Below are 20,824 nucleotides of genomic sequence, written 5' to 3' on the forward strand. Positions count from 1 at the left end.
TTGAAGCCTGAGCCCTGCCCCCCAAGCTGAAGCTCTACTGTCCAGGGTTGAAGCTGAAGCCTGAGCAACTTAGTTTTGCGGTGTTGTGGTGTTGGACCCCCGGCCATCGCCCTGCTTGCTACACCCTAATGCTGGCCCTAGCTTTTAATCTGCTGGTACAGAAAAACAGTTGTGGCAAAGGTGGGCTGAGGAGGTTTTATAGCATGTTGCAGGGGGCCTCAGAAAGAAAAAGGTTGAAAACCCCTGGACTAGAAAAACTCTCAAGGTCCCTTCCAGCCTTACAATTCTATGCTTCTGTACCTTCAGTGTGAGGCTGAAGGAATTGGGGAAGACCAGGTTTTTGTTTAAAGCTAGTGTCAGGCTATCACATCTTTACTTTAGAAAGACAGCCGTTTATTTTCATTGGACATGTTTATTCTGTAGTAGTTTGTAGCTCTAATTGATGCAGAATCTAGGCATGAACCTCTGACTCCGTAATGAAAACCTGGCTTATGATTAAGGGAAGGCGCAAGGTTCCATTTCAGATTCAGAAACTGAGTGTCACCTATCTGTGCTCCCAATGGATATTTAAGTGCCTTGAGAAAAGCGGAAAAAAACAAACAAAGAAAAACCCCACAAAAGGTCCCTGCCAATAAAAGCTGAGAAGGGAAGTCTGTCCCAATCCCAACCTTGACATAAATGAAATGAGCTAGAATAATCAAAATTATGTATCTATTAAATGCAAAAATTGCATGGTTGTACAGTCGAGATGAAAAAACAAGGAATACAAAAGTGAAGGTTCTAAGCTTTTGTGGGTTAACTGTATGTCTTGAACCCACCTGTGTGCACTGAACTAGCTATGTATTTGCATACTCAGTTACAGGTGGCTGCTGAAACAAGTGCACTAAAAATGTTCTGCTGCACATGCGCAATATACAGTTTTGAAATATTTACAAGTCGTTCAGCCTACTTCTGTCATCACCCTGGGTGTCTCTCGCATTATTGATTCCAAGTTTCCTCCTTCCTATTGGATAGCTGTGTACTAGATTTTTCCCTATGTATATTGAATGCATCTTTCCAAGCTGAAAATCATTCTTCTTTTTCAAATCTGTCTAGGTCACTGTGTATTTCTGTCCTTCCTGGTGTTAATAATTCTTCTCAGTTTAGTATTGCTCATGAAATTTAACATGCTCATTGCAACATTTTCTAGTTAATAAAGATGTTAAGAGCAGACAATTGCTGATCCACGAGACTTAGTTATCACTTAAATTCCAAGCAGGTAGACAGGAACACAAAGGGGGTGATACCTTTGTGCCTCCTTTGTGGATAATCTTGGTGCTGTTCTGTGTATGCATCTGGACATGGAGGCCTCCCGTTGGTTTTAGCCACTGAATCCACTGTTGGTGCATTACTCCAAATGTGGCTGTGGCTGCAATCAATATTCCCTTGGACTAACCTTTTTTAAATGGTTTTTTTTGCAAGCATTAGTCTCCTCCCATCTCCTGTTTTGATTTGTAAAGCAACAGAAGCTAGACAATTTAGACCTGCAATAATAAACACACTGACTGCACGAATGATTTTTACACTGTGGATTTCTCTGAATCTCCTCCTCTGCTAGAGGATATAAATGCTTCATTGTTCTTGGTGTGAAGAGCCTTTTAGTACCAGTTGTCCGGCAATCATGGATAAAGAAAGCAGATGTATCTCATGTCTTTTTTTTTAACTGCTTTTGTTTCCCTGATCACTGTAAAGGGGGCTTTCTCAGGCGGCAGTGCTGCATGGGTTTGATCAAAGCTTATAAAGGACTAATTGAAAGAATGTCAGTTGAGAACAGTACGCCCTTGTGTATTTCTGTGTGTGCTGAGAGCACAATTGTTTCTTTACGTACCTTTTCCTTCTCAAGCTTTTGGCATGATGGACAAAAAGAGCCTATTGTTTTGGTCTGTCAGCAGAGACAATGCCTGTCCTGTTAGACCTCTGCTCTCATCACCTGACCAGCCACAGCTCTGTGGATTTTGGCAAGTGGGGGTGTGAGTGTTCTCCAGCTACAGCATTATAAAGAAAATAAATGGCATCACAATTCGTCCCTGACTCTGCTGCAGCATGCATGTGCTTGACACTTGACATTTCTTTTGGGACAGGGTGAGGAATGGAGGTCTTTTTCCCTCCCTCAATCTGGAGTAGGGGACACATTTATCTCTGAATCACTTCTAATTAATGCTGGCACACAGTAAAAACCAGATGTGCAGTCAAACATACTGGCCTTCACTCTCCTCTCCCCCTGTTTCTGGCTTTCTGTGTTGTTCCCTTCCCCCTTGCCCTCAGTTTGAGCTTCCACCTTTCTGTGTGGATGGACTTCATGTATGAGAGCCTCCATTCTCCCTTTTCCCCTCTCTCTTCAACTGGCCAAGGAGGGGCTGAGTTTGTCAGAGTTCTACATTGCTGCCCATTCCTGTAGTATCTGGGCACCTCTCCATTTGTAATGTATTCATCCGCATAACACCCCTGTAGGGCAGGGCTGTTATCCCTGTTGTACACATGGGGAAACTGAGGCCCAGAGGTACTATGAATTGTCCCAGTGTTGCACACATTTCTGTGTAAAATAGATAGCAATGCAGTTCCTTGCGGACTTTGTGGTTCTCTGGATCATTTTGGGGGTAAAACCTCTATGTGGAGTAGAGCTTTTCATTTTACAATGGAGTCGCATCATACGTGCATTTAACTTATGCGAATTCAACTATGCGCGGTTCCATCTGCTGGCTCCTGCCAGCCGGGAGACGCAGCCCCGCTCAGCCTGCTGCCAGCCGGGGGTTCCGTCCATCGGGCCGGCAGTGGCTGAGCGGGGCCGTGTCCCCGGCTGTCAGGAGCCAGCAGATGGAACCCCAGACTGGCGGCGGGCAGAGCTGGTCTGGGGTTCCAACTGCCGGCCCAGCTCAGCTTGCTGCTAGTCTGGGGTTTTGACTATATGCAATTTTTGCCTTACGTACTGGTTTTAGAACCTAACCCCCGCGTAAGATGCGACAGTTCTGTATTTTACTTGTTTAGGTTTGTTTTCTGGGATTTTGTCCATGGTTGGTGTTGGGGGTGCGGGGAGGTTGGGTGGAAGAGAGTGTCAATGTTCTGCGTCCCTTGTATGATGGAACATGCATATGGGTCCCTCTGGACCTCTGCCAGCAGGAGGGGTTGCTAGAGGGGCCTTTGCTCTTTCACATCTGCTCTCTCTTAGGAGCTGAGTGCACTGCCTCGCCAGTCTCCAGTTTGGTCTGACGTGGGGCCCTTTGCCCCCTTTGGCAGGTGTCCCTACTCCCAGCATGGAGCGTGTGCTGCTGGTCCTGCTGAAGTGATAAGTACCAGGGAGGGAGAGGAGCTGTGGAAGCTAAAGACAATGTTGGCGCAAGAACAAATGGAATAGTGGCCATGAGTAAATTTGGGTTGGAAATTAGGTTTCCAACCAGGGCTTTGGAGCTGTGCTCCAGCTCTGCTCCAGCTCCAGGCAAAAACCTGCAGCTCCACTGCTCCGGAGCTGCTCCGGGCTCCGCTCCAAAGCCCTGTTTCTAACGATCAGAGGAGAGAGGTTCTGGAGCAGCCTCCCAATAGGAGCTGTTGGGGCAAATGACTTAACTAATTTGAAGATGCAACTTGATGAGTTTGTGACCAAGGTTATATGACAGGGCGTTCAGGTCCTGTTCATGCTGTGTTTGCAGGAGCAGCAGCCAGGGAATGAAACCAACACAGTATGGGTCAGTTTCACTTCCTGCTCTTGCTGGGGCAGGAAGTGCAATGTACAGATGTAGGAGAGACAAGGTCCTCCACTCTTACTGGGAGTATAGGATAGGACACACACGGGAAGGATCAACTATCTGTTGATCTCCTCACTCGCAGGTGTTGCTAGTAGCACAGGAACATGCTTCATGTAGAGCAGCACCCATTTTCCCAATGGCCAAGCAAGAGAGGAATAAAATGGAGCAGGCTTGTCAGTTTCACACTTGCTGCTTCTGCATGCACTGTAGGGGGCAGCCTTGTATGTAGTTATGGTGCCAAGGCGTGGGGTGGGGGGTGTGAATTGCTCACCAAATTGTCCTCTCCTCTTTTGTTCCAAAAGATTTTCCATTAATCAGTGGGTCTCTTAAAGGTAATTGACTAGGCTCCCTTCACCTATGGCAGTGGCCCCCAAACATTTTTTATGTCATGGCCCCCCCCTTACCTATAATGTAATCTGGAGTAGATCAGGGCTGGGTGGTGCTCCCTCCCACCCTCCATGGGGGCTGGCCCGGGCCAACCGAGGGGGGCATGCCCCATAGTTTGGGGACCATTGACCTATGGACAGTATTGAATTGGAGCAAAGTAATAAGGGTGGGTGCAGAATCCACTTAAATTGCGGCCTTTCATATCTGATCTCTTGCGAGACCAGAGCATCTCCTTGCAGCCTGGCATAACTCATGCTGAGGAATGGCAATATCTGTGATGACGAGAACCATCCAAAAAAAAAAAGGGAAAAAAAATCAGGCATAGACAACACAAGTGTGGAGAGTTAGGAGGATAACGCCAAAGAGATTAGAGTCCCTGTTCTCATAATGAATAGAGGATCTGATGGAACCATGCACATGAAACACTGAGCCAAATTGTAGAGTTGTAAGGCTTATACATTGCTTCTAGGAGAAATCATACCTAGGAGCTGTGCTGGGAGGAGGTGTCTGAGAAAGGGCTCAGTGAAGCAGGATCTTCCCCGAGCATGCAGAGAGGATGGGCTTCTTTCTGGCCAGCCCAATATTAAAATCCAGACACTAATGCTTGTTTCTTGATATTAACACTTGTGTATTGCACTGATTCCATCTGTACTTTATACAAGGAATTATTTCAATGCACAGTGATATTGGATCACTAATGACATCAAATAACACAAGAATGGGAGGGTTACCCGATTAAATTAATAGGCAGCAGGTTTACAACAAACAAGGAAGTACTTCAGACAACATGTATTCAACCTGAGGAACTTGTTACCATTGTGAAGGCCAAAAAGTATAACACTGTTCAAAAAAGAATTAGGGCAAATCTACACTTGCCATTTTAAAGCAGAAAAAATCCCTTTTTTGCTCAAAAACCATGGGAGCGTCTACACTTGTTAATGACTTTTTGCAGTGAAACTCAGAAGTTTCACCGCAAAAAGAAAACCACTTCCACGAGAGGCATACAGCTCTTACTGGTGATGCACATCACCGCAAAAGCAAGTGAAGACACATTCTTCCTGTTCACACAGCTTTTAGCCTCTGGAGGATGTCCCACTGTGCCTAGGCAACCACTCTAGCCAGCAGCTCTGCTGCTCTGATGCCAGGTAAACATACATCTACCCCTCCTCCTGTAAACCCCGGGGAACTTTGAAACTCCCCTTCCTGTTTTCTTGTCAAGTGCTCACTTATCTGGCCAGGTGACAGTGCCTGCTCCATGGAACAAGTGATCTTCTGCTTGGAGCCATGCTGAGCTACTGGAGCTTATCAGTGTTTGGGGAGGAGGAGGCTGTGCAGGGACCCAAGATTCATAGACTTAAGGTCCGAAGGGACCATTAGGGTCATCTAGTCTGACCTCCTGCACAATGCAGGCCACAGAATCTCACCCACCCACTCCTGTAACAAACCCCTAACCTATGTCTTGAGTTACTGAAGTCCTCAAATTGTGGTTTAAAGACCTCAAAGTGCAGAGAATCCTCCAGCAAGTGACCATGCTGCAGAGGAAGGCGAAAAACCTCCAGGGCCTCTGCCAATCTGCCCTGGAGGAAAATTCCTTCCCGACCCCAAATATGGCGATCAGCTAAACCCTGAGCATGTGGGCAAGACTCACCAGCCAGCACCCAGGAAAGAATTCTCTGTAGTAACTCAGATCGCACCCCATCACAGACCATTTGGCATATTTACCTGCTAATAATCAAAGATCAATTAATTGCCAAAATTAGGCTATCCCATCATACCATCTCCTCCATAAACTTATCAAGCTTAGTCTTGAAGCCAGATATGTCTTTTGCCCCCACTACTCCCCTTGGAAGGTTGTTCCAGAACTTCACTCCTCTAATGGTTAGAAACCTTTGTCTAATTTCAAGTCTAAACTTCCTAGTGTCCAGTTTATATCCATGCCTGTGATCACCCCCCATCCCCCTTCCCACAAGACCCATAGTCAAACTGGAGAGAGCTGCACTGTGGGATAGCTGCTCTAATCTGCGATGGAAGTGCTGCTAATGTAAACACTCTCTGACGCCTGAGGAATTGAGTACACAAACCAGCCCTTTCACCGATTCCCTATCATAATATATAATAATTGGAGATATACCCATCTCCTAGAACTGGAAGGGACCTTGAAAGGTCATGGAGTCCAGCCCCCTGCCTTCATTAGCAGGACCAAGTACTGATTTTTGCTCCAGATCTCTAAGTGGCCCCCTCAAGGATTGAACTCTCAACCCTGGGTTTAGCAGGCCAATGCTCAAACCACTGAGCTATCCTTCCCCCCGCAATCACTGGTGAAACTTACAGTGGAAAAACTCTGCAAGTGTAGAGAAGTGTAGATGATAGGTCCATCAGTGGCTATTAGCCAAGATGGTCAGGGACGCAACCCCATGCTCTGGGTGTCCCTAAACCTCTAACTGCTGGAAACCGGGACTGGATAACAATGATGGATCACTCCACAAGTTGCTGTTAATTCCCTCTGAAAACATCCTGGCACTGGCCACGGTCAGAGACAGGATAGTGGGTTAGATGGACCACTGGTCTGACCCAATATGGCCATTCTTATGTTCTTAACAGCTTTGACCAAAGCTAAGTAGCAATGTGTGAAGTGTGACAGTACTTTCATCTGCTTGGCATGCCAACAGCAGGGGGCAGAGGGAAGAGCTTAAATCCCTGTTTTTCCATTTGGGTGGCCAGAACTGCTTATTAACTTTTAAAAGAAATCATGAAAACAGCAGTTGACAAACAGGTAGAAGTAGGTCTTCATGGGCCAGGAGTTGTAAAGTGAAATAGCCAACATACTTGAAAATGTGCAATTCTAAGTTCTATTGATTGTCTGGCTTAAAGAACTTGTAGTTTTTTAACCTAGCTTGTGGGTCAGTAGTCTGTACTCTGTTCTCCAATACATGAAAGGAAAAAGAAGAAATTCATCCCAAGGACATGCTGTACCTTCAGGTTGCTCTGACTTTATATCCTTTCCTTTTCCAGGCATAACTCATAGCTGCTTCTCCTGTGTTCTTGCTTGCAGGTTGTGTACCTTGACTTTAAAGAAACTGGTCGTCTTAAAGGAATTGGATAAGGAGCTCATTTCTGTGGTCATTGCAGTCAAAATGCAGGTAACTTGCATTTAATACTTAGCCTACCTTTAATGGTAAGTGCAACACTACAGCAGCAGTGTTAACTGCTGAAACGTCAAGAAATGTGAAAATTAAGGTTGCATTTTGTAATGCATGTGTAGAAGAAGATGATCACCTACTATTCCACTAATACAATACGCTGTTTAGGTAGCTGTGCAGTGTTAGGTACGTGAGTAAGATCTTGACATTTTTTCCTTCCTTGTGTAGTTCCACTGTCATAGTATTTAAGTATATCTTCACAGGGTGAGTTAGGCCTTGTCTACACTACAAGACTATTTCGAATCAACTTAGTTCGAATTTGTGGATTCGACCTTATGAAGTCGAATTTGTGTATCCATACTAAATACACTAATTCGAATTTCTGAGTCCACATTCACGGGGCCAGCGTCGACTTTGGAAGCGGTGCACTGTGGGAAGCTATCCCGCAGTCCCCGCTGCCCATTGGAATGCTGGGTAGAGCCCCCAATGCCTGCTGGGGGGAGAAATGTGTCGAGGGTGGTTTTGGGTAAGTGTCGTCATTGAACCGTCAATCACAACCTCCCTCCCTCCCTCCTTGAAAGCGCCTGCGGGCAATCTGTTCGTGCACTTTTCTGGTCAGTGACAGCGCGGACGCCACAGCACTGCAAGCACGGAGCCTGCTGCGATCATCGCCGTTTTCTCCTCCTCGCACTTTATCGTCCACCTCTTCCACAGTCAGCTGATGAGAAATTGGGCTACTTTTCAATGGTGCTGCAAGCACTGGGGGACCATAGGGGACGTTTTACAAACATCAACGTCGGGTGGCCGGGCAAGGTTCATGATGCGTGTGTTTTCAGGAACTGTGGGCTGCTCAGACGCCTGCAGGAAGGTAGTTTCTTCCCGGACCACGAAATAACTGTTGTGGATGTGCAGATGCCTATAGTCATCCTCGGGGACCCAGCCTGCCCGCTAATGCACTTGCTCATGAAGCCCTATACAGGCGCCTGGGACAGCGAGAAGGAACTCTTCAAATACCAGCGAGCAGCGTGACCTGTGACTGTTCAGTTTCTTTACAGAGAAGCTGAACCTGCACCTGTTTCTTTACCCAGTTACTGTTGACTCTCCTCTTCGGTTACATACCCCGTTCACCCCGTTACCCCCACTTCCAGCACACGTGTAAAAATAAAATACATGTCCCATTATTACTTAAGAAAGGTTTCTTTATTCATGACTTTTCGTGAAAGGGTTGAAACTGGGACACAGGCTGTGCTGGGTAGGGTGTGCGGTGATGTAAAGACCGCCTCTAAACTCAAGGAATGACAGGCTCCTGCTCCTAGAGCGGTCCGCAGTGCCGGAATGCTTCTTTCAACGGAGCCTGCCATCCCTCTTTATGGAATTCTGTGTGCGGGCGGATATGTGACCTTGTGGTGGAGGAGGACGGATACAGATTCCTCAGCTGCGTGACTCAGCGGTCCAGGACAAGGACCGCTGTATAAGATCTGTAACCGCCCTCCCCCGCTGCAAAGTCACATCTCCCCCGCCCACACAGATCCTGGAAACCATCTCCAAAAACCGACCAGGGTGCCTACTGACTGCACCATGTGTGTGACCCGCTGCTGATCCTGCCCCCGTGTCTGTACCCTGGGAAAGGTGACTGTCCTATGCAATTAACCACCCCCTTCCCCACGCCCCCCATTCAAACACAGTCTTCTTTGAAAAAACATAACGGAAACAGTAATTAACAGCAAAGCATTTTTATTAATTAAGTAGACAGTTAGGGGATGGGACTGGGATTGGGACTACTGTGAGTCTGGAAGTGAAGGACTTCAGCAAATGTAGGGTATGAGAGCTTTTGGGTACTTGAGCACTGTGCTGTGGTGCAGTGACAGTATTCACGTCCCCGGCCGCCCCTCCTCCTGATTATTTTCGGTGAGGGGGGTATGGGACTTTGTGGCGGGGGAGTGCGGTTGCAGATACACTGCAGGGTGTTTCTGTCCTCCTGCGGTCCTGCAGAACATCCACAAGGCGCCCGAGCGTGTCCGTTTGCTCCCTCACTAGTCCAAGCATTGTTTCAGTCGCCTGCTTGTCTTCCTCACGCCACCTCTCCTCCCGTTCGCTGTGTGAGCGCTGGCACAGAGAGACGGTCTCCCTCCACTGGCTCTGCTGGTCCGCCTCTGCTAGGTAGCAGCCCATACGTTCCTCGAACATCTTGTCCCTTGTCTTTTTCTTTCGCCGCCTAATCTTTGCCAGCCTCTGCGAGGGGGATGCTGTGGCAGGTCTGGAGACAGTGGAAGCTGTGAGATGGGAAACAGGGAGTGAATTCCTTGCAAAGATACATTTTTGCGAACAATTAACTGAGTCTAGGCTGTCTCTGTGAAATCTGGGTTGAGACCCCTGTGCCTGCTGGGGCAGAAATAATTTTCGCGGTGGATTCTGGGTAAATGTCGCCAGTCATTCCTTCCTCCGGGAAAGCAACGGCAGACAATCATTTCAAGCCCGTTTTCCCAGAATTGCCCTGGCATACGCCATAGTGTGGCAACCATGGACACTGTTTTGCCTTTTGTGTATGTCACCGTATGTGCACTAGATGCCGCTGACAGAGGCGGGCCAGCAGCGCTACACAGCAGCATGCTTTTGCTTTTTGCATGACAGCAGAGATGGTTACCAGCCATATTGTACCATCTACCATACCATAAATTGGTAATAAGATGGTAATAAGATGGGCATGGTTACCTGTCCTTTTGCACTGCCCCATTTGGGGCTGTCATAAGTGCCCCTGGCCGAGCAGCCAGGGGCGCAAAAGCAAAAATTGGGAATGACTCCCTGAGTCAATCCCTCCTTTTTGGTATCTAAAAATAGAATCAGTCCTGCCTAGATTATGGGCAAGTGTACTAGAGAACCACTGTATCATAGAACCAGAGAGCACAGCTGCTCTGTGTCCGATCCTGCATAAATTATGAGCTGTATGCTATTCACAGGGGGTGCTCCTGCAACAACACCACCTGTTCATTCCGTTCTTACCCCAGCCTTCCTGGGCTACCATACCATTGTCCCAACACTTGTGTGATGAAGTAATAAAGAATGCAGGAATAAGACACAGTGACTTGTTTGTGAGAAATGAGTGGAAGGAAGCCTCCAGCTGCAATGATAGTCCAGGCAGGACATTAAGGAGTGTGGATGAAGGAGCCCATCATCCCTCTGCTAGTCCAGGGGCAATTGAATCTTTTATTTACAATGAAGGGTGGGGGCTGATGGAGCTCAGCCCCCTGTTGCAATGATGAGGACGGTTACCAGCCATATTGCACCATCTGCCATCAAAAATTAGGGACAGGCGCCCTTGATCGACCTTACTGATGCTAGTCGGCATGGTTACCAGCCCTTTTGCACTGCCCCATGTGCCAATAGGCTGATGATGAGGACGGATTTCCATCTTTTTGCACCATCAGCCATCCATCCATAGCGTGGGGGGAGCAAGGATGTTGGTGTTGAGTGCTGCACCATCGCGTCTATCTGCAGCATTCAGTAAAGATAGGGTGACATGTAAAAGAGTCAACAGAGGATTGTTTTCACTTCTGGTGGTGGGTGGGGTGTGTGCGCAAATTGCCGAACTATGCCCTGACCCACCGCAGACACTGTGTTTGACCCTAGAAGCATTTGGAGCTCATCCAAGAATGCAAATACTTTTCGGAGACAGCAGGAACTGTGGGATACCTTGCGTCCTCATTCCCCCCTCCCTCCATGAGCGTCCATTATATTCTTTGGCTTTCCGTTACGCTCGTCACGCAGCTGCGTGCTGAGTCTGTGCTATGCCGTCTGTCCGTAGATTTTTTAAAAATACTTTGGACCAGGCGTAAAATTACAGTAATTAACCTAATTAGATGCAGGAGTCTCTGAGCGAGATCACCCTGAGGAGGGTCACTGAAGGAGATAGAGAGCGCATGCTGCGTGAAAGCTAGCACGAACCAGGGCCCGATGCAGCCGTGCTCGGGGAGGCAGTGCTCCCTGAGTACCTCATGAAAGCCTTGCGCGGAAAAGTGTGCTACCACGGAGCACCCAATAAGGCAGCTCTCCCCAGGAACCTCCTGCTGATGCTTTTCGATTAACGCAAGGAGAACTTCGTGGAGATCTCCAAGGATGATTTCTGTTCTATCCCCATATATAGAGATCCCTCCTTTTCACACAGTTAAGATTCCTGTTATATTAAGAATAAAAGTTAACATGGTTAAAGCACTTACCGACTGCTCCTTCCCCTGATTCAGGGTCCGGGTTAATGGCCGGGGAGGGTTGTTGGGGGATCTCCGTGACGGTGATGAATAGATCCTGGCTGTCGGGGAAACCAGCGTTGTAAGCGCTCTCGCCTGCCTCGTCCTCCACAAACCCTTCCTTATCTTCCCTGTCCGCGAACATCACCGAGGAACTGGCCGTTGACACTGTCCCATCGTCAGAGTCCACGGTCACTGGTGGGGCAGTGGTGGCAGGCTCCGTAGCGTCCGTTTGCCGCTTTGATTTTTTGGTAGCCTTGTCTGGGGTCCTTGATTTTCACGCGGCACTGCGTTGCATCCCGCCTGTATCCTCTGTCTCTCATGGCTTTGGAGACCTTCTCGTAGGTCTTCGCATTCCCTGTTTTGGAGCGCAGCTCCGAAAGCACAGACTCCTCGCCCCACACACCGATCAGATCGAAGAGTTCCCAGTCAGTCTATGCTGGGTCCCTCTTTCTATTCACAGATAACATGAAGTTCTCTGCTGGAGAGCTCTGCATCGTTGCAGGTGCTGCGGAGCTCGCCCCGATGTCCAGCCAGGACGTCAGATTCAAAGTGCCCAGACAGGAAAATGAATTCAAATTTTCCCGGGTCATTTCCTGTGTGGCTGGTCAGAGAATCCAAGCTCGGACTGCTGTCCAGAGCGTCAACAGAGTGGTGCACTGTGGGATAGCTCCCGGAGCTACTAAGTTCGATTTGCATCCACACCTAGCCTAATTCGAGCTAGCCATGCCGAATTTAGCGTTACTCCACCTGTCGGGGTGGAGTACCAAATTCGAACTAAAGAGCCCTCTAGTTCGAATTAAATGGCTTCCTGGTGTGGACGGTTGAGCGGTTAGTTCGAATTAACGCTGCTAAATTCGAATTAAAGTCCTAGTGTAGACCAGGCCTTAGACTTTCCATCGCTAAGGCCAAAAGTAGCTTTATATTATGAAACTGAGTTTCTGTTGCAAACCCTTGTTCTCCCAACTTCATCAAAACTAAAACTCAACCTCTTAACCTGTTTTACATGCTACATCTTGTCTCAGGGCAGAACAGAGGTTTTTTCCCTCCTGGATAGCGTAGGGCCAGTCAAATGGAGCTACAGAAGGGCGGGAGTTAACATGCTCCCTCTTGCAATTTCAAAGGATTTTCCTTGTGCTTTTTTGCTTCCTAATAACTACAGAGTCACTTACCAACTGCACTGCTACAGTAGTCCTGGTAACAGTGACTTTTCATAGGTTTCAAAGAGGTGTAAAATGCAAGAGAATGGATATCACTTGACTTTAAAATAACGTATATTTTAAAGTGTATGAACTTGCATTGTAAGTGTTTTTATATGGACCTGTAAGTGTCTAAATTAATGCATTGATTTTTATACATACTGTGTACATACATCAGTGTTCATGTAGGCAGGAGTCAAGGGGGCCATTCCTGGTCTACTTGTAAGCTCAGCCCAATGTACAGGGATTCCTGTCACTGAACAGTGCTTAAGCCTTGTTTAAAAGCTAAGGCTATTCCCAGGCATAAAACCTCATTAATCTTGAGCGGAAGTTGATTAAATCTGCTGCTGCAGCCAAAAACCCTGCAGAGAACTTAGTAGTTGTGTCAAAAAAAAATGTTAGCCTAAAAGTTTAAACTTAAAGGGTTCACCTTACAAGAAGACCCAGAATATTCAAATACAGAGCTACGGATTCAACCAGCTGTCACTGCCACTTTGAGAGCAGCGAGAAACACTGCTACAACCTCATCTGTGCATGTTGAGGCTGTCAAATCCTCATCTCCAGCAGGCCCTAGCAGGTCTGGTGCTATTTGGGGTACCAGATTCTGCCACTTCCTCTTTAAATCCAAAAATGTTTTCCTTACAGATTTCCTTCATCCCCTCCCTTCTCTAACGAACAGGCATCCAAACAGCTTTGTTAGTTCGGTGTTCCTCGTGCCCTTCCAGAATGAGGGAGTTCAGTTCCCAGAACCCCTTTGCTAGGATATCAGGAAACAGATTTCAGTGCCCCTTATGAGAATGGTGGCTGAGGAAAACCAGCATACAGCTGCTAGAAAAGCAGGAAATAGTTAGTGAAGTTAATCACACTGCTCGCCATTCCTGTACAGCACAGTTCAGGTTATATGGCCAAGAGGAGGTGGGAATAGCACATATCTTAACCCTCCCTATCAAAAACTGAGCGTATCCGTGGGGAGGGATGTGGGAGGGAGAGGAAGGGGCTTCCTGGTGCTCCTCACAGCCCCATAGCTACCAGTTCCCCTCTGTGCCCCTAATAAAGATGAAGGAAGCTGGCAGTTCAGGGCTGTGGGGATTTCAGGCACCAGCTAGAGGGAATATTGGCGGGAGGCAGAGCGGGAGCCCTGCAGTGCCTACCCCACATGGGTATCCTGAGCAGGAGCGAGGGGCTCTGTACCCCCTTGCCCTCAGGAGCCAAGGGATTTATTGAGCCCCTTCTCACAGGTGAGGAAGGGGCTTGTGGAAAGGGGTTCCAAGGCTCCTTAAGCAGCCCCAGAAGGTGTACACATGGGCATGCGTAGTCAGCCCATCTGGGGCTCGAATCACTTAATTCTGTTCCACCACTCACACTCCCAAATGATGGTCCTGTCACTTACATGCACCCTTCCTGAGATTGAGCAGCATGTGAACTACACACACAACACTATGGGCGTGCCAAATTTCAGGTCTGAAGAGGCAGCTGTTTTCACTGTAGGGAGAGTTTTTCCTCAAGTTTAAAAATAAATGAATAAAAACCTGTGGTATAGACAGTAAAACAGCAAAAGTAGCAAATTCCTGGAAAGTATTAAGTATATGGGGAAAAAAGGGCATGATGGAAACAGTTTGAGTACTTCTCTGGCCCCTGTCACCATAACATCTGCTCACCTCTCGATCTTTAATGTGTTTAACCTCACAACCTCCTGGTGAGGCAGGGCAGGGCTGTTATCCCATTGTACAGATGGGAAACTGAGGCACGGAGCAACTAAGTGACATGCCCACGGTCCTGCAGGAGGTCTGTGGCAGAGCAGGGACTGGAACCCTACTCGCAAGTCCCAAGCTAGAATTGTAACTACTGGACCATCCTTCCTCTCATCCATCACTGACCTGGTCTTTCATCTCCAGATGGCCTTTGTAGGGGATGTGGCGGCTACAGCTACTGCTTTGTATGTGGGTGCCATTGAGCTGACCTTGTCACTTGATTACCATCCACATTTATTTTGTCCTATGATGAACTAATTGAAGGTGGACCAGTGTCTCTGCAGCACCACATGCAGTCAGTAGGTTTGTGGTCTTGACATATTTGAATATTCGGATGTGCTGATAAAGCTCTTTTGGGGTCACTTGGTGCACATGAGCTCAAGTTCCTGATACGAAGGCCGTTTTCAGATGTCAGTGATATCGGTTCGCCAAGTGCATGAACTTTCAGTCTAGTGACTTAATCCACTTTTTAATAAAGATAATTGCAAAGATAGTGTTACAATCACATCCTAGATTCCTTCCAAAGGACATGATAAAATTCCATCGTAGCTAGCCCCTCTTTGCCAACGCTTCCCAGGCCTGTACCCATCCTGGGGAGACCCTTTCAGACTGTTGTTTAACAGCATTTCCCGAGACTTTATCAAACATTCAGGTCCTTTTTGTCTGCTTTGAATACAGTGGTGCATTCAGGACGCAGCTGTGTTAGTCCTTTATTATAAGGCCTCTGCGTGGCATAACAAATAAAGCCACACTGTGACAACTAGAAGGAGCTCTGGCACTGACAGAACATCTGTGTTGATAACTGTCATGGTTGCAGGACTGGGTGCCCCTCTCTTCCTTTTCTCAGCTGAGTGCACATGCTCAGGTGTCAGGCCTGTTGCTTTTACTTCTCCTGGGGTGGAATTTTCCAATTCTCCCATTCTTAGACCAAGCCCTGGGCTACAGCCCCCTGGGCATCCACCAGTAACCTACAGGTCTGACTGAGTTCAGACACCTGCAGTTCTTCCTTCAGGAGTCTGACCAGTTGTATACAGAGACCAGACAGACTTCTTAAAAATCCAAGTAGTGTTTGTTAACGGTAGAAACCAAGTATTCAGGGAGGATTTAAAAACTGTCTACACACACATTCCCTGCCTCCCCTTGCAGTCCCCAGGTAGTACTGTAGGCAAACCTACCTTCTTCAGACAGCCCTGATTGAGTAGATCTCTTTGTCTGGTTTCCCTTGAAAAACTGTCTCCTCTTCTGAGGGTCCCTTTTAAACTCTGCATAGTTCTTCTGTGTTCCTGGCCTTTAGCCCTTCTGTAGGCTCAACAGGAATCAAGCCGGAGTCGTTGGAGGTAATAGCTCTGCCACTGTCCTTTAGCAGCCCTCAAGTGTTTGCTGGAGTGTAGCTTAACTTGAACTCTTTTTCCTTCCTGCTTATTTTTGCTGAGAGCCACCTGTAGAGTTGCACCAATATAGTCATACAGTTAGCATGTGCTATTCATAAATTATTAGTGCTGCTCCAGATCAGTCACATCAGCTCTCCCAGTCTTATTGCAAGTCTCAGTGTTTGGTGTTTTCTCTTAAAGCCCCAGCCGCCAAAGTCATTTGATTAGGAGAGAATCTCAGCTTTAATTTTAAAAGTTAATTTATATCTTTAATGGTTGCAGAGAAGCTGGTAAACCTGCCCTAAGCACTCAAAACCCAGCATGCAGATAATAAGAACGCTCTATTTATTGGCTTAAAAATCATAAGATTATTTTTAAAAAGAATCACATGTTTTTTGAACATTTGGGGCTGGTGCTGCAGAAATATTGCTTATGCTACTACTGTATTACTAACTGCAAATATGTCCAAATCCCGCAATGGCCAAGTGCTTTGCTTTTCATCTGGGTAGGTCTTTGTTGGAAGAGGGCATAGTCAATCTGTTACTGTTATGTTCACAACATAAACACAGACAAGTTAGATAAAAACATATTCTTGCTGGAAGGCTGCAGTATAGCACAATATTTTCCTTAGATTTCAGAACAGTAACACGTAAGAACCCAAAGCCAGAGCAACAAAGTGGGGCGCTCCTGAAAACAGACACAACTCTCCTCCACTTTACTGTGAACTGTCTGCAGACTCACTGCAGCTGATCCCAGATTGTGCGCTTCCCTACGGAGACCCCCAGCCTGGCAGCAGGACTAAGAGAACCCCTAGAAATTTCAAGTGACAGCTTAGTTTTAAGTTTGCCATACACTACTGTTATAATCACTTTGCCCATAGATCCCTAAGGAGAAGTTCCCATGTCCTCAATAAATGGTACTAGTCTGGGGCGCTCCCACCGTGTGGCACATGAGCCATTCCTGCAGCTACCTCTGTTTCTTTCAGATGAGGCCTCATCTCCTCTTTACTGGCACCCATGATGGCTGTTTGAATAGGCCTCTGTCCCTGAACAGGGATCCCACTTCACCCTTGCAGCCTGTCTGCTGCTCAGCATAGAGCCCCTCTGTGTCCCTGCTCTGCTGGTAGAAGCTGCTGCTTCCTTTGGTGCTGCCTGGTGTAGAAATGGGTTTGGCAACAGGGAGGCAACACAAGAGAAAGGGTGGCTGGGGGCAGGGTGTAGATGGTGTCAAGGAGCAGAGCACAACTAGCTTCAAGCTGGACTAGGTTTAGCTTCCATCCAGCAACACCATACAGCAGAACCTCAGGGTTACAAACACCAGAGTTACAAACTGACCAGTCAACCGCACACCTAATTTCGGACTGGAAGTACACAATCAGGAAGCAGCAAAGGGTGGGAGAAGCAAATCCAGTACAGTACTGTGTTAAATGTAAACTACTATATAAAAGGGAAAGGAGCATTTTTTTCTGCATAGTAAAGTTTCAAAGCTGTATTAAGTCAATGTTCAGTTGTAAACTTTTCAAAGAACAACCATAATGTTTTGTTCAGAGTTACGAACATTTGAGTTATCAGCAACCTCCATTCCTGAGGTGTTTGGAACACTGAGGTTCTATCATCTTTTCACCACAAACCCTGCTGTCTGCAAGAGTGCACCCTAGTGATCGCGTCCAAACTGGCACTAGCCAGTTCCCAAAGGGTGAAAGGAACAAGCCTGGACTGATACTCAGACCTTTACCTAACCAGGTTTTGTTTCTGTGTAGGGCTCGAAGCGAATACTACGGTCTCATGAAATTGTGCTGCCACCAAGCGGACATGTGGAAACCGAACTTGCACTAACTTTTTCACTACAGGTAACATAGTAACAAAGTCCAAAGTGAATGTGCTCATCTGATGTTTGCATTAAACCAAGTTCTGATATACTTGTTTTAAAAGTCTTAATGTAAATGTTCCTCTGAAATAATTATAGGCAGTTCTGGCAATGGCACCTGTAGTCAGTGCTTTTTCATTATAAGCTAAAAAAACATTTGGATTGAAATTTTCCATGTGATGGAGTTTCTGCCACAGGCTGAATATTTTGCAACATTTCAGCAAAAATGGTCCAGCCACTTCTAAGAGCAAGATTGGAGAAAATTAGGTTGTCTTTTCAATGTTAAATTCTTACAACTGTTTTGAGAAGCTCTAGCATCTCCATGCTTTGGAGCAAGGATTTTAAACTTGACAGGGAGGTACATTGGACTGGGAGGTACATTTTTCTGTTCCCGTGGAAATCAGTTGGATATGGGCAAGTTATAAGCTTCTGAAAATGGTAGTTTCCATATGCTTAGTGGAGTTTGAGGCTGGCATCTAAAATCTCTGAAAATTGTCTGTACTGAGCATGCACGAACTCCCAGAATATGCACAGAGAGCGTCCTGCTCAGCAGCAGCCGCGTTCCCTCCAGCAGAAATGCAGAATGTCCTGCATTGGGGTATATGACATTATTCCTCTCCTGCATGCAGTCTGTTACCTAGCTTGGATCTCATGCATCCAGTAGTGCTGCAGGGCTGAAAAGCTTTCCCTTCAATTGCTGCTCCTGGTTGCTGGGGCTGTTGCAGGCCCAGGCACTGCGCACAGCAGGAAGGCTTTTTCCTGTGCTTGCTTTGCTCTCCTTGCTAGCATGGAGGCAATGTGGAGGGAGGAGGAAGTGGCCCAGTATGGATGTAGGCATGGGGGTTGGGGGCAGACAGGGCAGGCCTGGGGGTGACGGGGAGCAGAGATAGGAGCCAGGCAGTCTATGAGGGATGAATAGAATGAAGAAAGCCGTATAATTGGAGCAGATGCCTCAGGCTGGCCTGCCCTTTCCTCTCCTCCATCTCCAAAATCCTCCAGCACTCTTCTCCACAGATGCTCCTGGGGTGGCCTTGGATTTCCTGCTAGCTTTTCCAGGTTCCCCCATCACCACCTTCTGCTAGGTCTGAGGGATGGGCTATTTTCTCTGCTCACTCTCTTCCTACTGCTCTGGGGTACCTTTGTGGGAGAATAAGTGACTGCTCCTCAATTACAAGGAATGCCACACATGGAGAGCAGCCTCCTGGCTGGGAGCTGGCAGGAGGCCATGTGGTCTAGTCCAGCTCTTCCACTGACTGCTGTTAATTCTAGGCACTCAATAGCCCTTACTACAAACCAGGCCTGCTACCTTAGACTAGCGTCATCCCCCACGTTTTACAGAAGGGGGTAACTGGGAGGCTGCATAAAATCCCTTCTGCTAGAGTCAGGACTGGAACCTGCTTTAGAACAGGAGGAAAACAAGAACCACAGGCACACACGAAGAGTTCTCTGATTGTTAGTCACTTGGCAACTTTGGATTCTGCAAACGCTGTGCTTGCTTTTTAAAAATAAAGCTCTTAACGTTTCCCATCAAAGGGAAAAGATAACTTGGCCACCTTTCCAGAGCTGATCCAGAGGATGGCGACTTTATTACTATTAGTCATTCGTTCAAGTTGCAGAGGTCTGTTTGATGAATCTAAAGTTCCAACCTACTGATGACCCATGTTGATATCAGTAGGATGCCACATGATGGATCTTCCTTTTTCCAGTTTTGCTTTCTAAAAACCTAGGAAATTACTTACACACGAACATGCTACATTAAAAGAACATTCAGGTTGCAAATTCAAACTCAAAATTTAGGATATGCCTGAATTCAGGGGGACTGGTTTAGGGTTGCACAGGCCCATCTGTGAATATACATTTTTAGTCTCCAATTACATGATCACATACTTTTTTTTCTGCATCGCCTCTGCCTCATTCAGTGCACAGGATGGATGGTGCTCTCAGGATGAATCAGGCCTGTGTAACGAAGGAGGCTGTAGTCTATAGGGCCTCTGCCTCGGTTGTTGCAGAAGTTTGAAGGTATGTGGTGAATGAGGCAGGGGGGAGGAAAGTTTGGTTAGCACAGTTGAATGCTGCCCTGGAAAGCTGGATTCTATCCTTGCCTCTGCCACAGAGTTGCTGGGCAAGTTGTTTAAGACGTGATTTCTAATTATGTTCCTCATTTTCTTGGTGCCTGACTTGAGCTCTGTGGTCTGATTTGCAGAAGTGCTTTGAAGTGCAGAGCTGTGCTTTGAATGCATGAAGTGATGTATAATGCTAAGTACTCTGAAAAATCAGGTCCTAGGCATCTCAAATTGGGGACCTAAAATTCATGGATACCCTTGACCTTAGTTTCTTGATACCTCAGTTCCCCATCTGTAAAATGGAGATAATAGCATTACTCATTTCACAAAGGTATTGTGAAAATAAATTCATTATAGTATCTGAGTATTTCACATACATTAGTGATGATCACCATGGAAAAGCCCACAAGGCAATTCATAATTGTATTTTCAGAGTAGGGTTTGAATAGTCAGCATGGATTCACCAAGGGCAAGTCATGCCTGACTAATCTAATTGCCTTCTATGATGAGATAACCGGCTCTGTGGATGAGGGGAAAGCAGTGGATGTGCTATTTCTGGACTTTAGCAAAGCTTTTGATACAGTCTCCCACAGTATTCTTGCCAGCAAGTTAAAGAAGTATGGGCTGGATGAATGGACAGTAAGGTGGATAGAAAACTGGCTAGATGGTCGGGCTCAATGGGTAGTGATCAATGGTTCCATGTCTAGTTGGCAGCCGGTATCAAGTGGAGTGCCCCAAGGGTCGGTGCTGGGGCCGGTTTTATTCAATATCTTCATTAATGATCTGGAGGATGGTGTGGACTGCACCCTTAGCAAGTTTGCAGATGACACTAAACTGGGAGGAGTAGATGATACGCTGGAGGGTAGGGATAGGATACAGAGCGACCTAGACAAATTAGAGGATTGGGCCAAAAGAAATATGATGAGGTTCAACAAGGACAAGTGCAGAGTCCTGCACTTAGGACGGAAGAATCCCATGCACTGCTACAGACTAGGGACCGAATGGCTGGGCAGCAGTTCTGCAGAAAA

General features: G+C 46.9%; 1 protein-coding gene across 2 annotated transcripts in view; it reads left to right on the forward strand.

The window, feature by feature from the left end:
- The window catches only part of PACS2 (phosphofurin acidic cluster sorting protein 2), a 188,019-nt gene that overhangs the window by 43,436 nt on the left and 123,759 nt on the right, over positions 1-20,824 (forward strand). For both annotated transcript variants that reach the window (XM_045027524.1, XM_045027525.1), the window contains exons 2-3: positions 7,219-7,306; positions 17,627-17,716. In XM_045027524.1, the coding sequence (XP_044883459.1) occupies positions 7,219-7,306; positions 17,627-17,716 (178 nt within the window). The remainder of the gene's footprint in view (positions 1-7,218; positions 7,307-17,626; positions 17,717-20,824) is intronic.

This window comes from Mauremys mutica, chromosome 8, assembly GCF_020497125.1.
Source record: "Mauremys mutica isolate MM-2020 ecotype Southern chromosome 8, ASM2049712v1, whole genome shotgun sequence".
In the NCBI taxonomy this organism is placed as follows: Eukaryota; Metazoa; Chordata; order Testudines; family Geoemydidae; genus Mauremys; species Mauremys mutica.